The 24,717-nt window shown below is 37.0% G+C and overlaps 4 protein-coding genes across 4 annotated transcripts; 2 read left to right on the forward strand and 2 right to left on the reverse strand.

Annotated features, from left to right (window-relative positions):
* The first annotated feature begins 9,630 nt into the window (after window positions 1–9,630).
* On the forward strand, window positions 9,631–11,382 carry LOC116179336. The gene is made up of 3 exons (XM_031499113.1): window positions 9,631–10,275; window positions 10,325–10,620; window positions 10,674–11,382. Exons 1-3 carry the CDS (start codon window positions 9,780–9,782, stop codon window positions 11,229–11,231), a joined length of 1,350 nt encoding a protein of 449 aa, XP_031354973.1. The 5' UTR covers window positions 9,631–9,779; the 3' UTR covers window positions 11,232–11,382.
* A 3,039-nt stretch (window positions 11,383–14,421) lies between these two features.
* LOC116178028 lies at window positions 14,422–16,519 on the reverse strand. Its single transcript, XM_031497286.1, has 4 exons — window positions 15,736–16,519; window positions 15,385–15,686; window positions 15,170–15,336; window positions 14,422–14,927 (listed from the first exon to the last, which is right to left on the reverse strand). The coding sequence occupies exons 1-4, from the start codon at window positions 16,229–16,231 to the stop codon at window positions 14,531–14,533; spliced, it is 1,362 nt and encodes a 453-aa protein (XP_031353146.1). The 5' UTR covers window positions 16,232–16,519; the 3' UTR covers window positions 14,422–14,530.
* A 1,896-nt stretch (window positions 16,520–18,415) lies between these two features.
* Window positions 18,416–19,347, forward strand: LOC116178030 (high mobility group protein 20A-like). The gene is made up of 4 exons (XM_031497288.1): window positions 18,416–18,657; window positions 18,711–18,901; window positions 18,976–19,220; window positions 19,267–19,347. Exons 1-4 carry the CDS (start codon window positions 18,521–18,523, stop codon window positions 19,339–19,341), a joined length of 648 nt encoding a protein of 215 aa, XP_031353148.1. The 5' UTR covers window positions 18,416–18,520; the 3' UTR covers window positions 19,342–19,347.
* Window positions 19,305–21,989, reverse strand: LOC116178029 (hydroxyacylglutathione hydrolase, mitochondrial). Its single transcript, XM_031497287.1, has 5 exons — window positions 21,808–21,989; window positions 21,640–21,755; window positions 21,464–21,585; window positions 20,331–20,787; window positions 19,305–19,507 (listed from the first exon to the last, which is right to left on the reverse strand). The coding sequence occupies exons 1-5, from the start codon at window positions 21,875–21,877 to the stop codon at window positions 19,361–19,363; spliced, it is 912 nt and encodes a 303-aa protein (XP_031353147.1). The 5' UTR covers window positions 21,878–21,989; the 3' UTR covers window positions 19,305–19,360.
* Between the last annotated feature and the right edge of the window lie 2,728 nt (window positions 21,990–24,717).

The raw sequence follows: 24,717 nt of genomic DNA on the forward strand, positions 1-24,717 counted from the left end.
AGGGGTCATCCTTTCGCTAATGTGCACTGTCTGACTTTCAGCAGCTGCGCAATCCAGCCTCGTACCTACTACTTTCATTACGCCTTGGTGGCGTGACGTAATTTCTATTGTGTCGAAGGTTGTTTTGTCAAATGCCCCTCTTATGCCAGTCCAGGGATCTCTCAATCTGTAGATCTTCCTGGGGAGTACGCGTGTTTATTAGGGTGCAACAAAAATCATGTTATAGCGCCGTAACCGGTATGTATCTATCGCACAATCTTTCAAGTGTCTTAAGAAGAAAAACATCAAACTGATTGGTTGATATGCTTTAGGTGTGGAGTAACCACCTTTGCCAGGTTTGGGGATAAAGACAAGTTTTATCTCCCTCCGTTGTTCAGCTGTGGTGGCTTCTAGAAAGTGAGCGTCTCTCAATACCTCGGCTCTCTCTGAGAGGTTGTCCGGGTATAGGATCCATCCTCTTGTCTGAGGCTAGCGGGGTATGAACTTTATGTTAGAATTTATTTAGGCATGATGTATGTACAGGAGGTGGAATCTATATAGAGGTGCAAAAACGTTTCCATGCGTCTCTCTGATTCCTGCTAATCTTCCGTACCAATACGTTATAGTTTTCCCAGTACTTATTGGCTTTAGCGTTCTACCTCGAATTATTGAACAGTTTGCCCGGCTGAGTTTTTTGCTTTTCGAGCGCCCTGCACCACTAAGGATATATGGCATCTTGACAGTCCTTATAGGGCATGCCTGTTCAAGTAACTCTACAATTGAGTGAGAGAGAAGATCTTTGCCCTGTAAGCCGGCAGAACTCGAAGTGCGGTCTGCCGGGAGAGTGCTTTCTAAGTTTTTCTCTAAGGAGATGTGTGTAAAGCTGGATATCCGTTACCTTGGGGTTGCGATAGCCCTTTTTCGCGATCCCTTGCAGTTAATTTCAAATTAAATGAAGGGCGGTTGGAACGTCTAGACGAGAGATGTACTGGCGATGTCGAATCTTATGGGTGAATAGAAATGGTGTCGGAGGAAGGTACCCACAAAGGTAAAGTGCAATATGCTGGAGAATTTATTCGCTAAGTGCTTGATTCTCCTTGCATTCCTTCTCCATTAATCATTTACCAAGAAGATGAATATCAATATACGTATATGGCATGCTACTATCTTATGACCGAATTACTAAGCTATTTCGGTTTAAACATGTGCCTTATCGGCACTTGTTATAATATATTACCTATGTTTTGGGAAGCGAAGCATTGCAAATGGGAGAGTTTTTTTTATTTACTAAGATAAAATATTTTTGATCTCTGTACCTAATTTTTTTAATTATTATTATTAATTATATTAATTTGTTTTGGGTTGTACAATAAAGTTTATCATTTAAATAACCGAAACCATCACAATTTTACTCTGCAGGTTTCTGATTCAGGGACTAATATTCGAAAAAAACTACCCCCCGCCTTTGAATATAAAATTATTATATTCAAAACCCCCGCTTACTGCAAATTCTCTTTGACCCTCTACAGAGAGTGGCCGTTCTCACAAGAGATTCTCACAATCTCCCCCAGCAGCCAGCACCAGATCCAATTCACAACCATATCCTCTTCATTAGGGCAAAAGAGAGCATTGTAAACAAAATTTAATTTCATACCATTTCTGCCACTCAAAAACCCTCGATGGGCGTTTCTCATTCGTAGTATCACAAATGAATCTAAGAGCGGCACAACCGTTTCAAACAGGGGTGCAATATCTCAAGCCTCATCATGAGTAAAGACAGGTCCCGCCAGGTTGCGCTGCTCAAAATGCCACCGGGGGCATCCATTGAACCTGATGCGACTTTCGTTTCTCAAGATGTCTGCAATGACAAAGGTTGGCTTCCAGGTTTTTTGTGGGAATTTTGATGTTTGCTTTTGCGGGTCCGTTTAAGTTTCTCAATTTTGCGTGGGCGATGGGTTTACACGTGATGGTTGAAATATCGGGGCGGTTGTTTTGATCTCATGGTCTTGATGTGGAAGTTCTGCGCGTTCTTCGGATGGGGCGTGTGATTCCGCGCGGGGGGTCGACGAATGGACCTCGGAGCAAGTGTTGCTTGTTACCAGTCCCTAGTGTGTTGCGTAACCTTGATTTACGACTAGTAGGTACTCCATGTGGTGCATATTACGTATAGGTACTCGCAATTATACACAACTCGAAAATTGGTAGGTACCTATTTGCTCTCGCGAATATTTTGAAGACGGAGGATTCGCCTAGTCTTTACGAAAATGGTGCAAAATCGGACCCTATACCTGAAGAATTGAAGGAGCTATTATAATCCATGCCCCACCATGGGATGCACCTTGTCGTGGTGGTGGGGCTTAGTACTCACAATTTCGCGGCGAAGGTAAGCATCCTAGGCCGGTAATTACATATTATGCTCCATGATTTTTACCCATTGAAAAGATTGACGTGAATGCTACGCAATTCATCTGGTTCAAAGAATGCCGTATCATTCAAATGCTTCATGGAGTTGAGAAATTCGAAAGGGTTCTCGACGATCGCTCATATCGGAAACTATATTGACCATGAGTAGCACAATTTTCACACACGTTCACTACTGAGCCGTGCGGTAGACGACACTTGAACAACTTTGATTCCAGGCTTGCTGGGAAAAGGTTGGTTGCTATTTGCCGATACAGGCGTAGAGTTGCGAGAAATCGAACTCGACCATAACTTGGTAAAGGTGATAGAGGAACCCCAGGGGCTGACCACCCGTGTTTTCCCGAGAAATTTTGGTGCAGTCAATTTTTGGTAAAAAAGGAAGGTTATACACTGCCTTTTTTTGAGGCTCTCAAAAAAAAAATGTCTCAGATCGCCCCGAAAAAAAAAATTGTCTTATAGAATATGGCCTGTAGAATCCATAATTTCAAACAGTTCCAAGATTGGGCTACTAGTTCAAACGTTACAGCCCTTTGAATTTTCTTTCGAAATTGGTTTCTAGTCTATAACTTTTGATTGAGAAGTCTGATCGAAAAAGTACGAATTGTTTTGGATTCTACGCACCAAAATTAATAAGAAAAAGTGTTTCCCGAGAAATTTTGGTGCAGTCGATATTTGGTAAAAAAGGAAGGTTATACACTGCCTTTTTTTGAGTCGCGAAAAAAAAATTGTCTCAGATCGACCCGGAAAAAAAATGTTCTTATAGAATGTGGCCTGTAGAATCCATAATTTCATACAGTTCTAAGATTGGGCTACTAGTTCAAAAGTTACAGCCCTTTGAATTTTCTTTCGAAATTGGTTTCTAGTTTATAACTTTTGATTGAGAAGTCTGATCGAAAAAGTACGAATTGTTTTGGATTCTACGCACCAAAATTAATGAGAAAAAGTGTTTTCCCGAGAAATTTTGGTGCAGTCGATTTTTGGTAAAAAAGGAAGGTTATACACTGCCTTTTTTTGAGGCCCTAAAAAAAATTGTCTCAGATCGACCCGGAAAAAAAAATTTCTTATAGAATGTGGCCTGTAGAATCCATAATTTCAAACAGTTCCAAGATTGGGCTACAAATTCAAAAGTTACAGCCCTTTGAATTTTTTTTCGAAATTGGTTTCTTTTCTAGTCTATAACTTTTGATTGAGAAGTCTGATCGAAAAAGTACCAATTGTTTTGGATTCTACGCACCAAAATTAATAGGCCATATGGCGGCCGACGAAGTTGTCGTGTCTGACCATGGTAGTAAAGTTTGTGCTGTTTGCGGCAAAAATACGGCAAAAAAACGTGTAAAATGTGTCAAATGTTGCAGCTACTATCATGACAGCTGTGCAAAAACTAAATTAAAACTCGTCAGTGTTATTGATGGCGATTTAATTAACTGCTGTGGAACTGTAACGGAATCAAACCAATCCATTGAAGATAATATGTACACCAGTGATGCCAAACCAAGCGAAATTGATTACTTGAGGGCCATTATTTGTGACAAAAATCGGTTGATTGCTTTATTATATGACAAAATCCAGATTATGGAAGAAAAAATGTTATCTATGGATAAATATCATGTAAGTACACGTTTTACAACACCTTCCCAAAACCAGCCGAAAGAAAACCTTGCATCCAGTAGCAGTTCTCATTCTACCGGAAGCCAATTGCGGCACCTTACTGCCCCAAAAATGCAAAATCCAAATATTATTTCAAAAAGTACGACTAAACGGGTTCATGATAAAGTAACTACGTATGCAGATAGAGCAGGCATGAATGCAGATAACGGTATTCGACCTTCTATCCAGAACGAGAAATTACCTGTCGTCAAAAGTCCAGCTGATGACAACAATGAACATGAAGGAGAATGGAAAACGATAAAAACTACTCGCCGTCTACGCAGAAAATCACCTGTCCGTGGAACCAATTCTTCAAATCTGGATATTCAAGGAATACCTCGCCTGTATCACCTTTATGTAAGTCGATTACATCCAAGTCTTTCTGCAGTTAATATTACCAATTTTTTATCTAAAAATGGTATTAACATCTTCGAATGCCAAAAAATGGAATCCAAATATCCAGAAATTTACAGTAGTTTTAAAGTATCTATAACTGAAGATATGAATGAACGTATCCATAAACCCGATTTGTGGCCCAACGGAGTGACAGTAGGAAAGTTTTTTCAGCATCTGGACAGACTCAGGGAGCGACAAAAACAAAGTATTCTCCAGGAAACAAGTTAACAAACTACATCTATGGAGTATGTCATCTAAATATTCAATCACTATCCAATAAAATCCTCGAAATTGAAGCAATCTTGAAATCTTATGATAAGCTGAACATATTGTGCTTGACAGAACACTGGGTGAATGATAGTGTCGTTAATCTTGTTAACATATCTAATTTTAGACTGATTTCCCATTTCAGTAGGAAAGTGCATAAGCATGGCGGCGTAATGATCCTTGTGAAACGCGACGTCGAATGTTACTCCATTCCGCTCACTGAAAAAATATCGGTTGAAATTGACTGTGAAATATCAGGTGTATTTATGAAGAACAGCAATATTATTATTCTATCTGTGTATAGATCTCCATTAGGGAATTTTAAAGTGTTTATCGATACTCTTACTGTATTATTTTCTAAATTAAACATTTACAAAAATATTGTCATTTTATGTGGCGATTTTAATGTGAAATTTCACACAAGCGATAATCAAGCCATATATCTTACGGACTGGTTAAGTAGCTATGGACTATATCCTACAATATTTAAAAATACTAGAAATCAAAATTGTCTTGATAATATTTTTGTAAACTTTGATGCAGGATTGAATTTTAATGCTTCTGTATTTGATGCAAATATTTCAGATCACCTAGCACAAACCATTTATTTTGCCACCCAGAGCATCAAACATAAAAATAATCTCAAAATATGTAGACCAATTACGACCGTGGGTAAGTCAATAATGTACAGTATGCTTGAGAATATGGATTGGTCATTCGTAGACGATATCTGTTTGCCTGCGGAAGAGAAATTCAAGTATTTTCTAAATATTTTTAACGATATTTTCCTTTTGAGCTTTCCTACAAAGGCCCTTAAAGAATCACGTTTATCAAGTCCCATGACTAATTGGTTTGACGATCGATTAAGGAATATGCGGGAAACTCTAAGGTTACTCAACGACAATTATAAAATGTTTAAAAATGAAGAGACACGTAACTTGGCAAGTACTTACAGAAAGTTTTATAAAAAAGAATTGAGTAAAGCCAAAATTAGAGCCAATGATAATTTTATAAAAAATTCTAATTCTAAACCCAAGGCTATGTGGAAGGTAATAAAACAAAATAGCCATGAGAGTTGCGGAGGTACCACAAATTTAACTTCTGATGAATTCAATGACTTTTTCGTGAACATTGCTGACGAAATAAGCGCTTCACTTCCGTCTCAAAATAAAGACCCAGTTAGTTACTTTAGTAACTATGCTATAACTTCGATATCCTTTGATTTTAATGAAATATCATTCAATAATGTTCGAGATATTGTAAATGCTATTAATAATAGTAGTTGCAAAGATTATTTTGATTTAACTGCTAGTATCATAAAATCTATGCTAAATGTTATTCTGATTCCGTTAACCAAAGTGATCAATGCTTGTATACGTGAGTCTACATATCCTATTCAACTAAAGGTGTCTAGGGTTGTCCCTCTGCATAAAGGTGGAGATCAGGATGTTCTTTCTAATTATCGGCCACTTTCAATAACTCCAGTTTTTTCAAAAATTTTTGAAAAAGCATTAAAAAACCAAATTGCAGATTATTTTGAAACAAATAAGTTATTTTCTATCAGTCAACATGGATTTCGCGAACAAAAATCAACGTCCACTGCAATATTACAATTAACAAACACAATTATAACTTGCTTCGAGGCAAATGACTTTTGCGTTGCAAATTTTTTGGACCTTACCAAGGCATTTGATTGTGTGAATCATGAGATTTTGCTAAATAAATTGGCTATATATAAATTTACTGGAAAAAGTATCGCGTTATTAAAATCATATCTGAGTACCCGAACTCAATATGTTCATTTCAATAATAAAAAATCTGCCTATCAACAAATTAATACCGGTGTACCCCAAGGGTCGGTTCTCGGTCCGATACTTTTTCTAATTTACATTAATGATATGCCTTTTTTAACTCAATCTGATAATGTTATTCTTTATGCAGATGACACAACTTTATTGAGTAGATGTCACGAATTAAAGGACGATAATCAATTTATTGAGAATATCGAAGAATGGTTACTAAATAACAGACTAAAAATTAATCAAACAAAAACGGAAAAACGTATTTTCACGCTGAGACACAGTCACAATGCAGAAAACTCAACACAAATTAAGTTTTTAGGAGTCACACTTGATCAGAAGTTAAACTGGTCAGCTCATTGTAGTCAGGTAGCTGTCAAACTATCGAAAGCATGCTACTTATTGCGATGTTTAAAATCCCTAGTATCTAGGGATGTTGTTATCACTGCATATTATGGATACTTTCACTCAATAATGTGTTATGCAATTATTACCTGGGGACATGCTTCGGGCGTTAAAAGAATTTTTTCAATTCAAAGGCGTGCTATTAGAATTGTAACTGATCTGGACTATAGAACTTGCTGTAAACATAAATTTATAGAACTTGGAATTTTAACAATTCCATGTATTTATATATTAAATTGCATATTACACGTTGCCACTAACCTATCGACTTACCGACTGCGTAATTTATCATATGAGTACGACACAAGAAATAAAAATAATATTCGTTCCAATCAACTACGACTAAATACTTCAAAAAACTGCAGTCATTATTATGGTATACAATTTTACAATAAACTCCCTCAGAGTTACCGTTCGTTATCTGTAAAAGAGTTAAAAAAAACCGTTACCAGTTATTTAAAATTAAACGCTTTTTATTCTAGTCATGAGTTTTTGTCATCTCGGTTTTGATAAATGAATGTGCCTGGTATATTGTCTGCGATTTTAATTATTTATTTAATGTATGTTATGTTTGTGACTAAATGTAATGTAATATGTACGTATATCTCTTACTGGACAAATCTTATATAGTCTATGGCTATTACAGAGAATAAACTTTATTATTTATTATTTATTATAGGAAAAAGTGTTTTCCCGAGAAATTTTGGTGCAGTCAATTTTTGGTAAAAAGGAAGGTTGTACACTGTCTTTTTTTGAGGCCCTCAAAAAAGATTGTCTAAGATCGACCCGGAAAAAAAATTTTCTTATAGAATGTGGCCTGTAGAATCCATAATTTCAAACAGTTCCAAGATTGGGCTACTAGTTCAAAAGTTACAGCCCTTTGAATTTTCTTTCGAAATTGGTTTCTAGTCTATAACTTTTGATTGAGAAGTCTGATCGAAAAAGTACGAATTGTTTTGGATTCTACGCACCAAAATTAATAAGAAAAAGTGTTTTCCCGCGAAATTTTGTTGTAGTCGATTTTTGGTAAAAAAGGAAGGTTATTGCCTTTTTTTGAGCCCTGAAAAAAAAATTGTCTCAGATCGACCCGGACAAAAAATTTTCTTATAGAATGTGGCCTGTACAATCCATAATTTCAAACAGTTCCAAGATTGGGCTACTAGTTCAAAAGTTACAGCCCTTTGAATTTTNTTTTACCAAAAATCGACTACACCAAAATTTCTCGGGAAAACACTTTTTCGTATAAATTTTGGTGCGTAGAATCCAAAACGATTCGTACTTTTTCGATTAGACTTAGACTTCTCAATCAAAAGTTAGGGGTAAAAAACGAAATTCGAGAAAAATTTCAAAGGGCTGTAACTTTTGATCTAGTAGCCCATGTTTGAAATTGTGGATTCTACAGGCCACCTTCTATAAGAAAATGTTTTTTCCCGGTCAATCTGAGACAATTTTTTTTCCGGCCTCAAAAAATGGCAGTGCATAACCTTCGTTTTTTGCCAAAAATCGACTACACCAAAATTTCTCGGGAAAACACTTTTTCGTATAAATTTTGGTGCGTAGAATCCAAAACGATTCGTACTTTTTCGATTAGACTTCTCAATCAAAAGTTAGGGGTAAAAAACGAAATTCGAGAAAAATTTCAAAGGGCTGTAACTTTTGATCTAGTAGCCCATGTTTGAAATTGTGGATTCTACAGGCCACCTTCTATAAGAAAATGTTTTTTCCCGGTCGATCTGAGACAATTTTTTTTTCCGGCCTCAAAAAAAGGCAGTGTATAACCTTCCTTTTTTGCCAAAAATCGACTACACCAAAATTTCTCGGGAAAACACTTTTTCGTATAAATTTTGGTGCGTAGAATCCAAAACGATTCGTACTTTTTCGATTAGATTTCTCAATTAAAAGTTAGGGGTAAAAAACGAAATTCGAGAAAAATTTCAAAGGGCTGTAACTTTTGATCTAGTAGCCCAATCTTGGAACTGTTTGAAATTGTGGATTCTACGGGCCACCTTCTATAAGAAAATGTTTTTTCCCCGTCGATCTGAGACAATTTTTTTTTCCGGCGTCAATAAAAGGCAGTGTATAACCTTCCTTTTTTGCCAAAAATCGACTACACCAAAATTTCTCGGGGAAACACTTTTTCGTATAAATTTTGGTGCGTAGAATCCAAAACGATTCGTACTTTTTCGATTAGACTTCTCAATCAAAAGTTAGGGGTAAAAAACGAAATTCGACAAAAATTTCAAAGGGCTGTAACTTTTGATCTAGTAGCCCAATCTTGGAACTGTTTGAAATTGTGGATTCTACGGGCCGGGCCACCTTCTATAAGAAAATGTTTTTTCCCGGTCAATCTGAGACAATTTTTTTTTCCGGCCTCAAAAAATGGCAGTGCATAACCTTCGTTTTTTGCCAAAAATCGACTACACCAAAATTACGGGTACCTTAAAAAGGGGTATACGTGTTGGGTTACTTTTTCATGCACGGCAAGTACTAACGATTGGCGCTTAATATTTCGTTAATGTTTCCATTACCGTGCTAACTTCACCCACTTGCATAGATTCTGTTTAAATTTAAAAAAAAGCTTGTAATAGGTTGAATTATTTGAACTACTTTCCAATTGTAGTTTTTTGTAACAGTCCAACATTCTTTATTGGACCAATAAGAATTTTAAATAGTGGGATTGCTTTGAACATATGGAATTTATTTAGTTTTTATAACCTAACTAATTGTAAATATTTTCTTAGCTTTGTAACGGTTTATTAACCATTGTTTATTTATAAACAAATTGTTGTAACAAGCTATATTTCAAATAATGAATTTACAATAAAATTTTGAATTAAAACTTGCAACTAAAGAAGGAAGCTGAAAATGGCGACTGAAGACTCTCTCATCAAAGTAATACCTCGAAATGAACCGAAGGATATCGTCATTGTTACAATCAAGGAAATTTTCATCGCATTTTTAAGTTCCTCCAAGTTACAAGTTCACGCATTGGATCTTACGGCAATTCTGAGGAACGACTGTAGTCTCTCGATCGCCAACGTTAGTCACGACATCATCAACTTGTTAATCGACGGCTTTCTCTACTATTGCAAGGTGTGGCCCGGCTGGGTAAGGAAAACGGAGTATCTCAATGGGAAAATTGCCTTCAACGTTTGGCATAAGCAATTCAAAGAGTACATCTCTTATAAGTGCTCTGCGCTTTTGGATAGAGCGAAGAAGCACCTACAACAGAACTCCAATCTGATCACTGTTGAGACACAAACGGAAGAAACAAGTACGGATTGTTACCAATGCCCGTATAAATTAGTCATAGGAGGACATCCTACCATAATTAATAACATCGCAATTCTTACACGTGACGGTAGGTCTTATGCACAAAGTAGATTTGTAAATTGACAATTTCGTTGTAGAAAACATCTACATCAAGCAGCACCCTATTAAACCATGGGCTCCACTCACAGTAGCGGAATTTATAAACTGGCCGTTTGTCGCTGTCGAACTGAAACTGTTGGACCTCCACATAGAAAGAGTCAACGCTCATAATTTTTCACGGTACATCACAATTGATCACTCTGAACTCAACATCTCGGATCGAGAATTCATAACGCACATCAAGAAACACTCCCTGCTGGCACGATCGTACTTCTACGTCTATTTCCGATTTTATATTGAGCAGCTTTTCGAAGTTTTAAGCAGCATTGGGAAGGTAAGTGCGCACTGCACGCATTATCAATACCTTTCACATTTTTTGCTCCTCAGATTAGCACTGACCATTTGTGCAATTTGAAGATGATCTGCGAGCAGTTCCTGGAAGACATAAGGGAAATGAACATTAACGGGGGCAGCATGCAAACGCACACCACCGTCGGCTTTCACATCGGCAACTTTAAATATTATCGCCAGAAGCAGATCGTCACATCACAAAAGGACCAAGTCCAGGACAATAAGACAATTATAAACTTGGTAGAGATAATTGTACCCGAGGTTGTTTGTACGTTACATCACTTTCATGCGGTACAAGACATATCCGTGTCAGATACAGTTAGTTTTAAAAGTTTGAACCTGCTGACTAAGCAAATAGCGGATCCGTTTGATGAATCCATTAATCGTCTCGTGCAAAAAATTCTTGAGGATAGTGTAGTTTATCGGTGCACTTTCTGTACTGTGGCCTTCAGTGGTGAACGCGCACTTTCAAATTTAACGAGTCACTTCTCCGACTTGCATAAAGTTGGCCATCATCTTATATGTAACCGTTGTGGTGGACAATTCGATATGCAACAATTGGTAACGAAAAGGTGGAAGCATAAATGTATCTGAATATTTTATCTGTCTTGTTAGTGGTAGCACTTCGGAAGTTTGTGTAGGTTTAATTATATTTTAAGTACTTTATAATTCGACGAAACACTGTCCACTTACATGTTTGCGAAATATTATGTAACATTTCTTGAATAAAAAATTTATACTTGCATTGTGTAATTATTGTTGAGCAATCAATATCTGGCACATAAAATCTGTTAAGATTGTGCAATTGATTGGACTCATAAGGCTCTCAAAGCTCTAAAGGATCTAGAATTTCATGGCTATTCTTTAGATTTTGTTAGTAAAGACTTCTCACATGATCTTCAAGCTTTAAATTTCACAAAAAAATCTATAATTCATTTGCAACTCCAACTTGAAGTTCATTTCTTAATTCATGAAAAATATCAAAGGGGGTTTTAGGGGCTCAGCACCCAAAAAAGCAGAGTGGCAAATTGGCGGGTTACAAATTTTAGATTTAACAAAGGGAAGGGTCAAAACTTCAGAGAATATTTGCCTCTTAATGAAATGTCGGAAGAGGATTCCATCAAAGGAAAGGTGTGAGGCGGCGAAAAGATCTATCAAAGGGGAGTGAGAAAACTTCAAAGAATGGTTAGGGGTAAAAAAAGACATTCGAGAAAAATTTCAAAGGGCTGTAACTTGTGATCTAGTAGCCTAATCTTGGAACTGTTTGAAATTATGGATTCTACGGGCCACATTCTATAAGAAAATGTTTTTTTCCCTGTCGATCTGAGACAATTTTTTTTCCAGCCTCAAAAAAAGGCAGTGTATAACCTTCCTTTTTTACCAAAAATCGACTGCACCATAATTTCTCGGGAAAACACTTTTTCTTATTAATTTTGGTGCGTAGAATCCAAAACAATTCGTACTTTTTCGATTGGTCTTCTCAAACACGGGTTATATACTAGAAACCAATTTCGTAAGAAAATTCAAAGGAAAGGTGTGGGCGGCGAGAAGATCTATCAAAGGGAAGTGTGAAAACTTCAAAGAATATTTGCGGCTCAACGAAATGTCGGAAGAGGGTTCCATCGAGGCGGCGAAAAGATCTATCAAAGGGGAGTGAGAAAACTTCAAAGAATGGTTAGGGGTAAAAAACGAAATTCGCGAAAAATTTCAAAGGGCTGTAACTTGTGATCTAGTAGCCCAATCTTGAAACTGTTTGAAATTATGGATTCTACGGGCCACATTCTATAAGAAAATTTTTTTTCCGGGTCGATCTGAGACAATTTTTTTCCGGCCTCAAAAAAGACAGTGTATAACCTTCCTTTTTTACCAAAAATCGACTGCACCAAAATTTCTCGGGAAAACACTTTTTCTTATTAATATTGGTGCGTAGAATCCAAAACGATTCGTACTTTTTCGATTGGACTTCTCAATCAAAAGTTATGGGTAAAAAACGAAATTCGAGAAAAATTTCAAAGGGCTGTAACTTTTGATCTAGTAGCCCAATCTTGGAACTGTTTGAAATTGTGGATTCTACGGGCCACATTCTATAAGAAAATGTTTTTTTCCCGGTCGATCTGAGACAATTTTTTTTCGGGGCTCAAAAAAAGGCAGTTATTTACCTTCCTTTTTTACCAAAAATCGACTACACCAAAATTTCTCGGGAAAACTCTTTTTCGTATTAATTTTGGTGCATAGAATCCAAAACGATTCGTACTTTTTCTATTGGACTTCTCAATCAAAAGTTATAGACTAGAAACCAATTTCGTAAGAAAATTCAAAGGAAAGGTGTGAGGCGGCGAGAAGATCTAACAAAGGGAAGGGTCAAAACTTCAAAGAATATTTGCCCATCAAATTCTGTTAGGCACCACCTTTCTTTCGTAGACGCCACCTTGATTTCTAAGGCGCCATCTAAAATTTTTTAACGCCATCAAATTCTGTTAGGCGCCACCTTGCTTTCGTAGGCGCCACCTTGATTTCTTAAGCGCCATCTAAAATTTTTTAACGCCATCAAATTCTGTTCAGAATCACCTTGCTTTCTTATAGATTCTTAGTTGGCGGCGCCTAAGAGAGTAAGGTGGCGTATAACACGTATCATTGCGCCAACCATTTTTAAGTGGGGCCTAAGAGAGCAGAGCGTTGCCCTCGAAGGCAGGGTGGCGCTTATTTTAATTTGGTGGTTATTAAGAATCCTTAAGGGTCGCCACTCCCCAATAGCTTCTAAATACTTTACCAGGGTTCTATTTAATGGTTTCATTCTCTCAGAATCTTTTAGGGTCCTTTGATATTATTTCCTCACTTTCAGTGGAGCTTTTATGACATATGAAGAGAGCTCCTAACAGTTTTTTATAAACGTCTCCAAGTTACTTTTAGAGCGCTTCATATATGCTATATCTGCTGCATTTACAGAACAGTAGACTCCAATTTTGAAATGTTCTTAAGTAATCTAAATCAGTTACTAAAAATCCTAAGTAAGAAATCCTATAAAATAATCATTTGTGGTGATCTAAATGTGGAGCTTATCACAGATATGGACAGTAAGCAAAAAGGTAAACTTTTACAACTTCTGTCATCATAAAACTATAAAAGCCCCAATACTTATCACACCAATAGTTTTCAGTCGACTATCGACAATATCTTTACAAATTTAGACAAAAATTGCTTTTCGGTTGAACTAATCCTTAATTATCTGATCATATACAGTCTAAATAGCATTATGCGGGTCACTCTGTAATTGGGCGCATGCCTGTTGAGGGCCCAAAACAAGAGAGGGATAAAATGAAAAAAAATTAAAAAAAAAAATAATAAATAATGCATAAAGCTTATAATTTTAAGGAGACTGCAGCTCCAGAACCAAACTAGTAAGCAAATCTATATATTTATTAAGAAAATTGTATACTCATGTATTTACTCACACATTAATTATGCTATAATTATTTGGGGCAACTCACTGCATTTAAACAAGGTATTTATTGTACAAAAACGAGCGATAAAGGTGCTTCTACTATCTAAATGATTTTTTTTGTATTATTTGACGCATCCTATGCACTACATGGAAATAAAGAGTATTATTATTATTATACCTACCTGCAGTCTTTAACCGAACTTTAAAGGGACTTGGGAGTAGATTTAGGTAATACAACTAGTAAAGAAACTGGTCAAATTGTTTAACTCAAAGTTTAATACAAAATAATCGAATAATGTTGATTACTTTATAAACAAGGAAACAAGTAAAATACAAAACAAATAGTATATAAAATAGTGCTGTATTTACTCTCTTGCTATTAACAAGAAATAAAATTGGTCAAATGCATGATAAAACATTACATACTGGTATATAAATACAAAGAAAAACATTACTCTTTAGGAACACAATTATGTGCCCACCGTTTCTCAGTTAATACTTCTACGTCATATTGTACACCACATTTATAACACAAAACCATCTGTTCCGATTTATGTAAGTCGCTAAAATGATTTATAGCGGACTCATAAGCGGAAGGTCCTGTGAAGTTTCTATTACACAGAGCACAATCGTACATGACACTCGAGTTGTTTATCATAATCGCTAACTTATCCAGATCTGAACTTGTAGAATCGTCTAATTTACTTAACAACGTGTTTAAACTTTGAAACGTTACATCCTCGCTCTCCATATTGCTCTGGTCTTGCACCGCGGTGAAGTAATGGAGCGAAACGTCGACCTGCGGAACGATGACTTCGTAGAAATTTACTGCACTTGTATCAACCAACCTGCAAACATTAAGAGCTAGAATTAAATTAATAATTATTATATACAGGGTGTTCCTAAATATTATGGACATACGACAGGGCTCTGTAGATCAGAAATGGTATGGTAACTAGTCATAAAATGCACTAAAGAATTAGCTCCTACATCATATTTAGGAACACCCTGTATATATGTAACAGGGCAAATCAGTTTCTGCTAATTGAGTTAAGATCTTTTTGGATATTCACTCCTGAGATGTACCTACTCTGTCTTGGAGACCATCTTCTTACTTCGGATGTAATGGCATCTACCAATATTGAAGCCGATACTCGAATGGGTCGACATTGTCGAATTATAAACACTCATCTCCTTAATATCGTTCAGATACTCGGCAAAAATGACGGCCAATTCGTTTCGACGTTCTTCATTTACCTAAAACACGCTGAAAGTGACCAGCTCTACTGATGCCGCCACGATTACCTTCGGTATCTTCTGTAGAACGATGTTCAGTTGAAGAAAATAGTAGAAGAAGAATGTGTACGAATACGGCTCAAACTCCGTTCCGGGCTTTGTTTTCATGATGTAATCGATGTAATGAATCTCGGGAAACACAACCTTGTCACCGTGCAGCGCGACGTAACGATTAACTTTGTGATTATTAGCTCGCGTGAGAGAAATGTCGGGCATTTTTACTGTAACCGAAACGTACGGCCAGTTTAGAAACTGGGGCAACTGCAATCCCTGCCAGGGCTTCTCGGGATGTTGCTTTATCACAATGTCACCTAAAAGCGTCTACAATTTAAATGTGTGCAGTGACAAAAAAAGACTTACCCGCGTGTTTTGTAAACACCAAATTGTTTATAACAGACGGCGGTCCTCCGATTACCAAATCATAAGGGGCCATCTCTTTCTTGCCGGTGAGGTTATCCGTTTGCGTACCTTTGTCGTGCACAGTTTTTCCGTCTTCGTAATCCGCGGCATTCTTCAAAATAAAGTTACACTTAAGGGTGAGATACTGGCGAAATCGTTTAAAGTCGGGTGAACTGGAGGACGGTAAATCGGTGGTCAGTCGCATCCAGCCGGGCCAGACACCCATATAGTACGCTAAGGCCTCGCATAATACACTAACCAGCCGTCTATCTAAGTGGACTGTGCTGATGCTTAGATCATTGTTGAGGATGGATTCCATCTTTCTCCTGTTCATATCTAAAGGTTGGCTCATGATAATCGTCTCAAAGACGTTGTATAAATTAACTCGTCCATGAGATCTTCGTTCGTGAATGTAACGAATTTCTGATAAACTTCTTTGCAGTTTTTCAACGTTCATTTTTGTTGTAAAAATGATAGCAGCGTCTCTTGACACGCAAAGGGTAAACTGTGAAATCCGGTTGTCCGTGGCTGCAGTTACGCGAAGAAACCTACATCGTTGTATCGAGTAATTCAAAAGTTGTCAATTGAACTTTCCGCGTATCAATTTTCAACTCGAAATGACCGGTCCATCTGACAAGTGTATTGAGGTTCGTTGACGATAAACACCATATCACCGCCAACTATGACGTTGAATTTAAGTCGCTATTTATATCTATTACAATACCTATTTTATTTATTATTTTTATTTTATTGCCTTTATTTTATAGTGTAGGGAGTGTTTTTTTCCCTGGAAATTCTGCGAAAATCTTCGTCTACAGCGCCAAGCTAACATAATTTATTTTATTTTTACTTTTTATTTTATTTTATTGCCTTTATTTTATAGTGGGCGGGGTGTTAGCAATTTGCTACTCTTCCCACTCAATCCACTATACAATCACAAACAGCTATGCCTTAACTGGGATTCGAACCCAGGACCCTTGTAGCCAAAGTTAGAGCTTCTAACGTAAGATCTTCTGAGCTACGCAGGTCGCATGTAGATGATGACTCGCTCTTGGCTTAATTTCTTTCTTCAGAATCCACCGAATGGACCGATTAACTGGAAAAATGCAACGCGTTTTGCGAAAACGACCGGACACTGTGTAACGCCGATTAACGAACGCTGCGTCCCACTATTTACACTCATATTTATAGGTAGGTAATCGCTTTTGTAAAATCTGACGAGATAATAACGGTTTATCTTACAACAATGAATGGTTTAAATATCTACTCATAACAGACGTGCTACTTAACTTGCTCTTCTCGCTCTTATTTTAATTCCAATGTCTCGCTTCATTTATTCATCCCGAATATATACGTAATGCAGTGTACATATTAATTTACTTTATTTATATCCAGGGCCGTAGAAAGAAACTTGGGGCCCGGGGGGTTGTTAAGCACGGCCCCTTTTTTGTGCTTAAACTTACCCATTCCACATTACTTTATTCTACTAATCAAGGACTCATAATATGAAATATTTTATTTTAGTGAAATTGGTATGCTTTATGGATGTAAAAATGTTATTCCCAAAAAACCATGCAATGGGCCCCTTTTCAAAATCCGAGCCCAGGGGGAACCCCCCCGTTTCCCCCCCCCCCCTTCTCGTCAGGCCTGTTTATATCTGAAATAAAAATTGCTAATTTCCTATTAGCTTCCATACGGCTAAATAAAATATCAATTTGGGTCAGGAATAAATGAAACAATTAATTTCCTTACAATGCTAAAACACACATTCGCTCGCACACAAAGTATTACCTCAAAGTCCCGTATTTCGAAATGATCGCTAGTGTTCATCGTTGAACATATCTGTTCCAACAAGTACCAGAAGCTTATCCTCAGATAGGGCCAAATCAGTTCGATTTGGGCTCAGTGATTTTGAGAACACTCATAAATTAGTATTAATATATAATTCGCGATTTTTTAATTTTCTTTACCTGCAAACACAAAGATACAAATAAAGTCAAGGTCTACAGGACCATTTTGAAAATGTAATTTTCATTTAACACTACAGACAATTGTTTTTTTTCCTTGATAACGGTCGCAGATACAAAAAATTACCCAAAAGTTTCTAAAGAAATAGGAACATTTATTATTTATAATCTACCAGCGGCGCGCCGCAAAATGTTCAGGGGTAGAAAATGGAACATCGCCCAGTAAAAAAACCTGTTGATTCTCACTACCATTCACTTCAGCGTAACGTATATTCCAAATTTGAGCTAAATATGCAGGAGAGGAAAAAACTTAAAAAATCGTAAAATTATAACACGCTTGGTAACGAAGCGTTTGCGGACCTATGTTTTATATGAAATTTTATTCATTAAATAAGCCATTATTATTAGTCTCTTTCGTATGTACATGATATTTAGGAACACCCTGTATACAATACTGACTATGTCGAAGAGCTGATACCATCTCAAGACAAGAAAAACAGGTGGCTGAAATATCAGAAGCGCTATTCCTAATATAAACAACCGTTTAAATTTGAAAATATCCCTTGATAGTGCCAATAGTGCCCTACGTGTCAATGTTCAAATGTGTCTCAATTGGAAGCGTTCAACGACGCAATTCACCACCTGTTTAGAATCACTGATTCTACTGTACTTAACCTCAATTTTACTCTTGTCAATAATAATCATATATATAAGAGAAGTATATATATGATAATAATATTTATTTAAATTAATTAACCCATTCATTTCTCACTTTCAAAATGATGTCCGATGACTCTGAGAACGATGGCGTTTACGTTGAAAACAGTTATGAAAACGACATATACTATCAAAAGTACAAATTGCTGCTAGAAAGATGCGAAGCGGTACAAAAACACAATCAACAGCTAGTTTATAGGTATCCGCTCACTTTCTAGTCGATTAGAATATAATGCATGATTCATTCTTTAGGCTACAGCAAGTGAAAAAAATTACTCATAACCATTACGAGGCGGTGAAGATGCTAAAACAGAGACTAAAAGATTTATACCAAGAGGATTGGACAGTCATTCCGAAGGAAGAGTTGGATGAGGAAAGCGAAACTTCAATGCACTCGAATTTAAAATTCGCCGTGCAAATTAAAGAGGAACGACATAGTGATCGTAGGTATCTTAATCTGTTTACTTACCGCTTAATTTACGCTTAAAACGTTATGTACCTGCACAAATATTTGCAGACGAGAAAGAAAAGGTGAAGGGTGCGAAAAAGGGGACGAAACGAAAATGTGGTAAATCAGATCGTGATCCCAAGGCGCCGAAACGACCATCGAACCCATTCTTCCAGTTCTGCCAGGAGCAACGACAAATTCTAATGGAGCAGCTGAACGCCGAACTGAAACCCGGCGAAGCAGAGCTGACCAAGCAAGAGCTAACACGACAGCTGGCGATTAAATGGAAATCGCTTACGGCCCTAGACAAAAAGGTGAGCCTAATCCGTACTGTCTCTGTTAAGTAACGATATTTTGCAGATTTACGTGGATATGTACGAAAAATCAAAAGAGAAATATGCTGTGGAAATGTCCGAATATAATATGAAAAAATGAACTGTACACATTTTATTATTTATGTCGCTTTAAACGAATCCTTTTCCTTTCGAATAGAAGCCATTACTGCGATCGCTTCGGCCGCACCGCTGTGTTTCTGAACGTGCGGCGTTTCAACTCGCATGAACGGGTTTATCAGTTTTTCTTCGGCAATCGTCGAGGGCACCTACAGGGTGATCACTTTCAGACTGTACAAATGACAGTTAGTTAGAGCAAGGCTTTGGCATCTTGAATGACAATTGAATATAGTTAAAATATATGTACGCTTTGCACCCCCTATTATTTAACGTCCTAGGGCCATGCGCAAGAGGTTTTAATGGAGGGGGTGAGGGGGCTAATTTTTTTAACTTAAGACTTCATTTTTTAGTATTTAATCTTTGAGCAAAATTATTTCTTAGTCTAAGTATTGTTTATTAATTATAGTTTGTACTTTAGGTAAGGTCCAGGGGGTGTGTTGGGTAAAGTTTCACTTTAAATAATTTCATTGAATGTAATTCATTGATAATTCTTATATTAGTTCCAAACCCTATCATACAACTTACTGACGACAGATGGCGCAATTGTTGTGGTATTCAGGCTGGCACAGACCGAGATAACAGAACATATCGTTAGAAGTTAGCACTCACTGCTTCCACGATGGGCACCCCCTTACCCTTAAAATAATGAAATATTAATTTATTTCAACAACGCTTTAACGTGCGTAGAATGACGTATACAGGGTGTTTAAAAAAAAGGTCCGATATTTTATCCGCGTATGGGAGGGGCTAAGTGAACGGAACCAAAGCTCACATTACTCCAGCTTAAATATTCTCAAAGATTGCAGTTGTTATGGAAATATTACACCCACAAAAAGTATCCTTTACACATGGTCCTAAGGTAATATCTGGCCTAATGGAGGGGGGGGGGCGCAAATGCATACATTATTCTCCAGCTGCTACTATTACAGGCTCCCAGAGTCCTACTCTAACCGGTCTCATAAATATTGTTACCGTGGGTAATCCTCGTTGACGTTGATCAATCGCCCACTGAAGCTTGCTCTGTATATCCTTATTCTCCTTCTCCACGTGCTCTGCGAACTTCAGATTTTGCACGGTGTACTCATGCCCACAGAACACTCGAGTATTATCGGGCAAAGTGCCGAGTAGCGTTACCAAGGCGGCGTACATCTGCTCTGCGGTTCCCTCGAAGAATCGACCGCAACCGCCGATGAATAAAGTATCGCCCGTAAAAACGGCGGGTGTTTGGCCCTCTGCCGTCAGATAGTAGCATATGTGGCCCGTCGTATGGCAAGGGGTGTAGAGGCATTCGACGTTAATGTCGCCGATTGTAAACTTGTCACCGTGTTTGACGCGATTTGTTAGTGCATTAATGCGCTGATCGCCGCCGAAAATTTGCAGGGCATTTTTGGATTTACTGACCAGTTCTTCGTTGCCTCCGGCATGATCCCTGCAATATTGAGTGGAGTTAAAACCCACTGACTTGCCTTTTTGGGATTCATAAGTGCTTTTATTAGTTTCACAATATCATTGAAAATTGAAATTTTTAGGATTAATCGATCGATGCAATCTATGCTAAATTTGATCCTTATCTTTTGTAAATATTTTATCTTGCAAATCTTATCTGCAAATTTTACAATCAACTAAACAAAATAACCAAAATACAATACAAAATGCATATGGTTCCCATAGGTCGACTCCTTTAGGAGTAGATATTAAAATTAAAAAGTCAAACGCCCAATCACAGATATACTTAAAAGCGCCCTCTATCGACCAGCAATATAAACATGTACAAACTGCTTATGGATTTATACATTAGATGTCGCCGCAAAATATTTAAAGCATAGATTATTAATAATATATTAATTAAGAATATATCTATGCCTTATAGCGAATGTGCAAACTTTATCGCTTTAAATTTTTGCAGCGACGTCTAATGCATAATTCCACAAGCGTAAATAACAATGTATATCAGAAAAATGATTAGCTACCCAATATAAAATATCCCAGAATAACCCACCTGGGTTTGAGCTGAGCCCACCCGGAGGTTCACTCAAAAAACACGAGTGGGTTTTTTGAGTTTACTCACTGATCATTCAGCCTTTCACAGTAATACCTACTCTTACCAGTGGTGATGGGTCGTGAGAACCTTTGTTAAATTAACACCCTCCTCGTCGACAGCTTGCAAAACCGTATCGGGCGAAACAGGATCGACAATCGCCGCCTGCTTTGTTTTCTCATCGATAATCTACAATTATTGCATGCGTTACCCACATGTTTCCTACCTCTGAAGTTTACTTACGAGATACATGTAATTGTCGGACAGTGCCGGTAAAATGCGGATCTTCATTTTTTCAAACCTGATACTGTTTTGAGCACTGTGACTATTCCTCAGACCGTTAACTCTCAAAGAGTTCACTGAAAATCCCAAATCAGTCTACCGACCTCACGCTGAGGTTCGATCGCTTACCTCGGTAGTATGTTGCGATTAAACGTTGAGTGACTGAGTTGGGTAACTTTGTAACGATTGCCTGTAACATTTCACCAAATAAAATTCATTTTATTGACCAGATTATAGCTTTATAAGGTTTAGATATGATAATCAAGGTTAAAGTCATGTCATATCAACTCAAAAGTCAAAAAATGGAAACAAACATCCAGGGGTTCTCAAAATGTGGAGACCAGTTTTACACTGTGACTCAATGAGCAGGACTGTGCAAATCTACAAAACAAAGGGCTTTTTTCCCAAAGGAAATGGTATTAAGACTTTGTGCACATTCATTCCTGTATCACCAAACACAATATTTGCAGAACAAAATTTGAAATTATATTCATTTTGATCAATAATTTTTTTAAGAGAATCTTATCTAGGGAACCCATGGATGGAATGGTTCCCATGATACTCGTAGCATTTCCTCTTTGAATTCTAGGCTAATTCGTTGAGTGAGGAAGTTTGACTCTTGAGGTACCTACTCGAAGAGTTCATAAGCACTTTCGCAATTTTCAGATTTCCTTCTCTTGTTTTCTTCTGCTAACTTGATCGTGCCCCCGCTTGCTTCAATGCCTGGTTGTCGATACAAGTCGAGTCCCTGAACAACTGCACTAAACTTGAGAGCAAAACGTCCAAGCACCTCTTGGAATTCTTTTTAAGATCTGTGATTTCTGTGTTGCATTGAAATTGTATTAAAATTCTAATACACTGCTTGTCAGACTGACAAATGTATTCATTTTTGACGATTTTTGTACTATTTTAACAATAATGTAAACTGTATTTAAATATATTATAAATTATACTGAAATACCACCTTAAAAACCTAAGTTTGTATAAATAATTATCTTATGTATATGATTTATTATTATACTGTGTATTTAAGCAAACCCTTATAACAAGGGCAGTTTCTTTATATTTAATATAATGTTTTCTTCCACTTTTTCTTCTTAGCTACCTGCTCCCCCTGATTTTCAGGTTTTGTTGTTGTGTCAAAGACTGAATATTGAACATCTTGAATAGGTAGGTAATTAGGTATACAATTGCGACACTATTGCAGAGGGTAAACAAGAAATTTTTCAAATTATAAGGATCTTATGGGTCCCCCAAGCGGGTACTGTAATTTTGACTTAGCCTGTAGGTACTTATAGTTGGCAACACTCAGAAAAAACAGAGCCACCTAACTTTCAAGTCGAAACGACGGACGTTTCGCGGCATTTTTGAATCTCGGTAGCAATATCGACTTAATATGGACGGCACCAATGAACTCATACGTTGTGCAATTGCTTCTTTTATGTGTTGAGACGTGAGACATTTTAAAAATGCAGAATTTTGTGAGTAAGAGAGGACAAGAACAAATAAATACATTAAAAACATAGCAGGGAAACCTTTTATGGACAAAAAACCTGGCATAACTACCCCAAAATGCAAAAGAGAAAATACAAAAATTGTACGATAAAAATGAGGTATAATCGAATCAAATCAGTTAAAAAATTCATAAACACACAACACGCGAGGCATCATAAATGCAAGTGGGAAACAAAAACACATTGAAACACATGCGTACGATCAATTGAGATAAAACAACTCATAAAATGAATTGCATGTACATAAAAAACATGAAAATGGCGTGGCGTCGGTTACCATAAATTAACATGGAAAGTACCTACATACTTATGAGATTATGCTAGTAACGAGTAAATTGTGACATGCAATTCAATGGTTATGTTATAATAGTTAGTACAAGAAACAATAAAATTGTTACTAAGTACCTGTAGATACAGTTTTTAAAACAGGCAAAATAGCCTAGACCATTACCACCTAAATGTTATTTAGGTGGTAATGCCTAGACCCGCCATTACTCAAACCCGCTCACTTTCTCCGCAAGCTTCGTTATGAAAATCCCCTGGTTTTTGGCAGAACGGTTATTGAAATCCAAAACGTAGCACAATTGGTGTATACAGAGCGTATCGTATGTTTGTTTCAAATGTAAAGGTGTCTTGCCTAATTGTTTCCACCAGTAGTAGCAGTAGGTATTTTTGACTTGCTTAAAGAAATTCAATTGGCAAGGAATTTCATTAGCAACGCAAAGGCCTCTCTTACATAGAAGAAGAAACGGTTCCGTGAATACAGGTAGCAATCCCTGTTAGTTAGGGTAATAGGAGTACCAGAGTTTTTCTTTAAATTAGGTAACAAGTTTTTGCATCTTGATACCGAGGTTCCAAAATCCAAAAGTAAATGCCAAAGGCAGTCTTTAAATTCTATTACTGGTAGATATTTGGATTGTTCTTTTGACTGTATGATTTTGGCTGCGGATTAGTATAAGTACATGAAATTGCGCTGGAAATTTCAATCTCTACGGCAGTCGGTAATACTACCACGGCTAGTTCAGTAATGAATAAATTTTTTCATGACTTACCTTGCAGAAAGTTGGTTCCCCATTCCCATTTATAATCTGAAAATGAAAACCTGATGCTCTACATACAACATATAGAAATCTGCGCATGGAATAAACTCCGATGGGTTGATCTCTTGAGGAATGTTAAGTTGACTTTAAGCATATAGGTACAGTTTTTATACAAAATTCCTAAAAAACGGCCGACCCCTATTCTTATAAAATGCAGAAAATGCAATTAACTTACATTTATCGATGCGTCGAGGTTTTCTCCGTTAGACAGTTGATTCTCCCCTTTTGAAAGACAGCTGCAGTTCAGAAAATTGAATGGTGGAACGTCTTGTGGTAAATGTGGTTACTCTTTGAATGTTAAGAGCCGGTTGACTACTCAAATCAAGAACAAATTGGGCTTCATGTTTCTCGAAAATTAATAGTAAAATTAGTAACGTTCCTCAGTAGGGAAATGTCAAAATTAATTATTATAGCTTTTGGATTTA

This window comes from Photinus pyralis, unplaced genomic scaffold (assembly GCF_008802855.1).
Source record: "Photinus pyralis isolate 1611_PpyrPB1 unplaced genomic scaffold, Ppyr1.3 Ppyr1.4_LG8, whole genome shotgun sequence".
NCBI lineage: Eukaryota > Metazoa > Arthropoda > Insecta > Coleoptera > Lampyridae > Photinus > Photinus pyralis.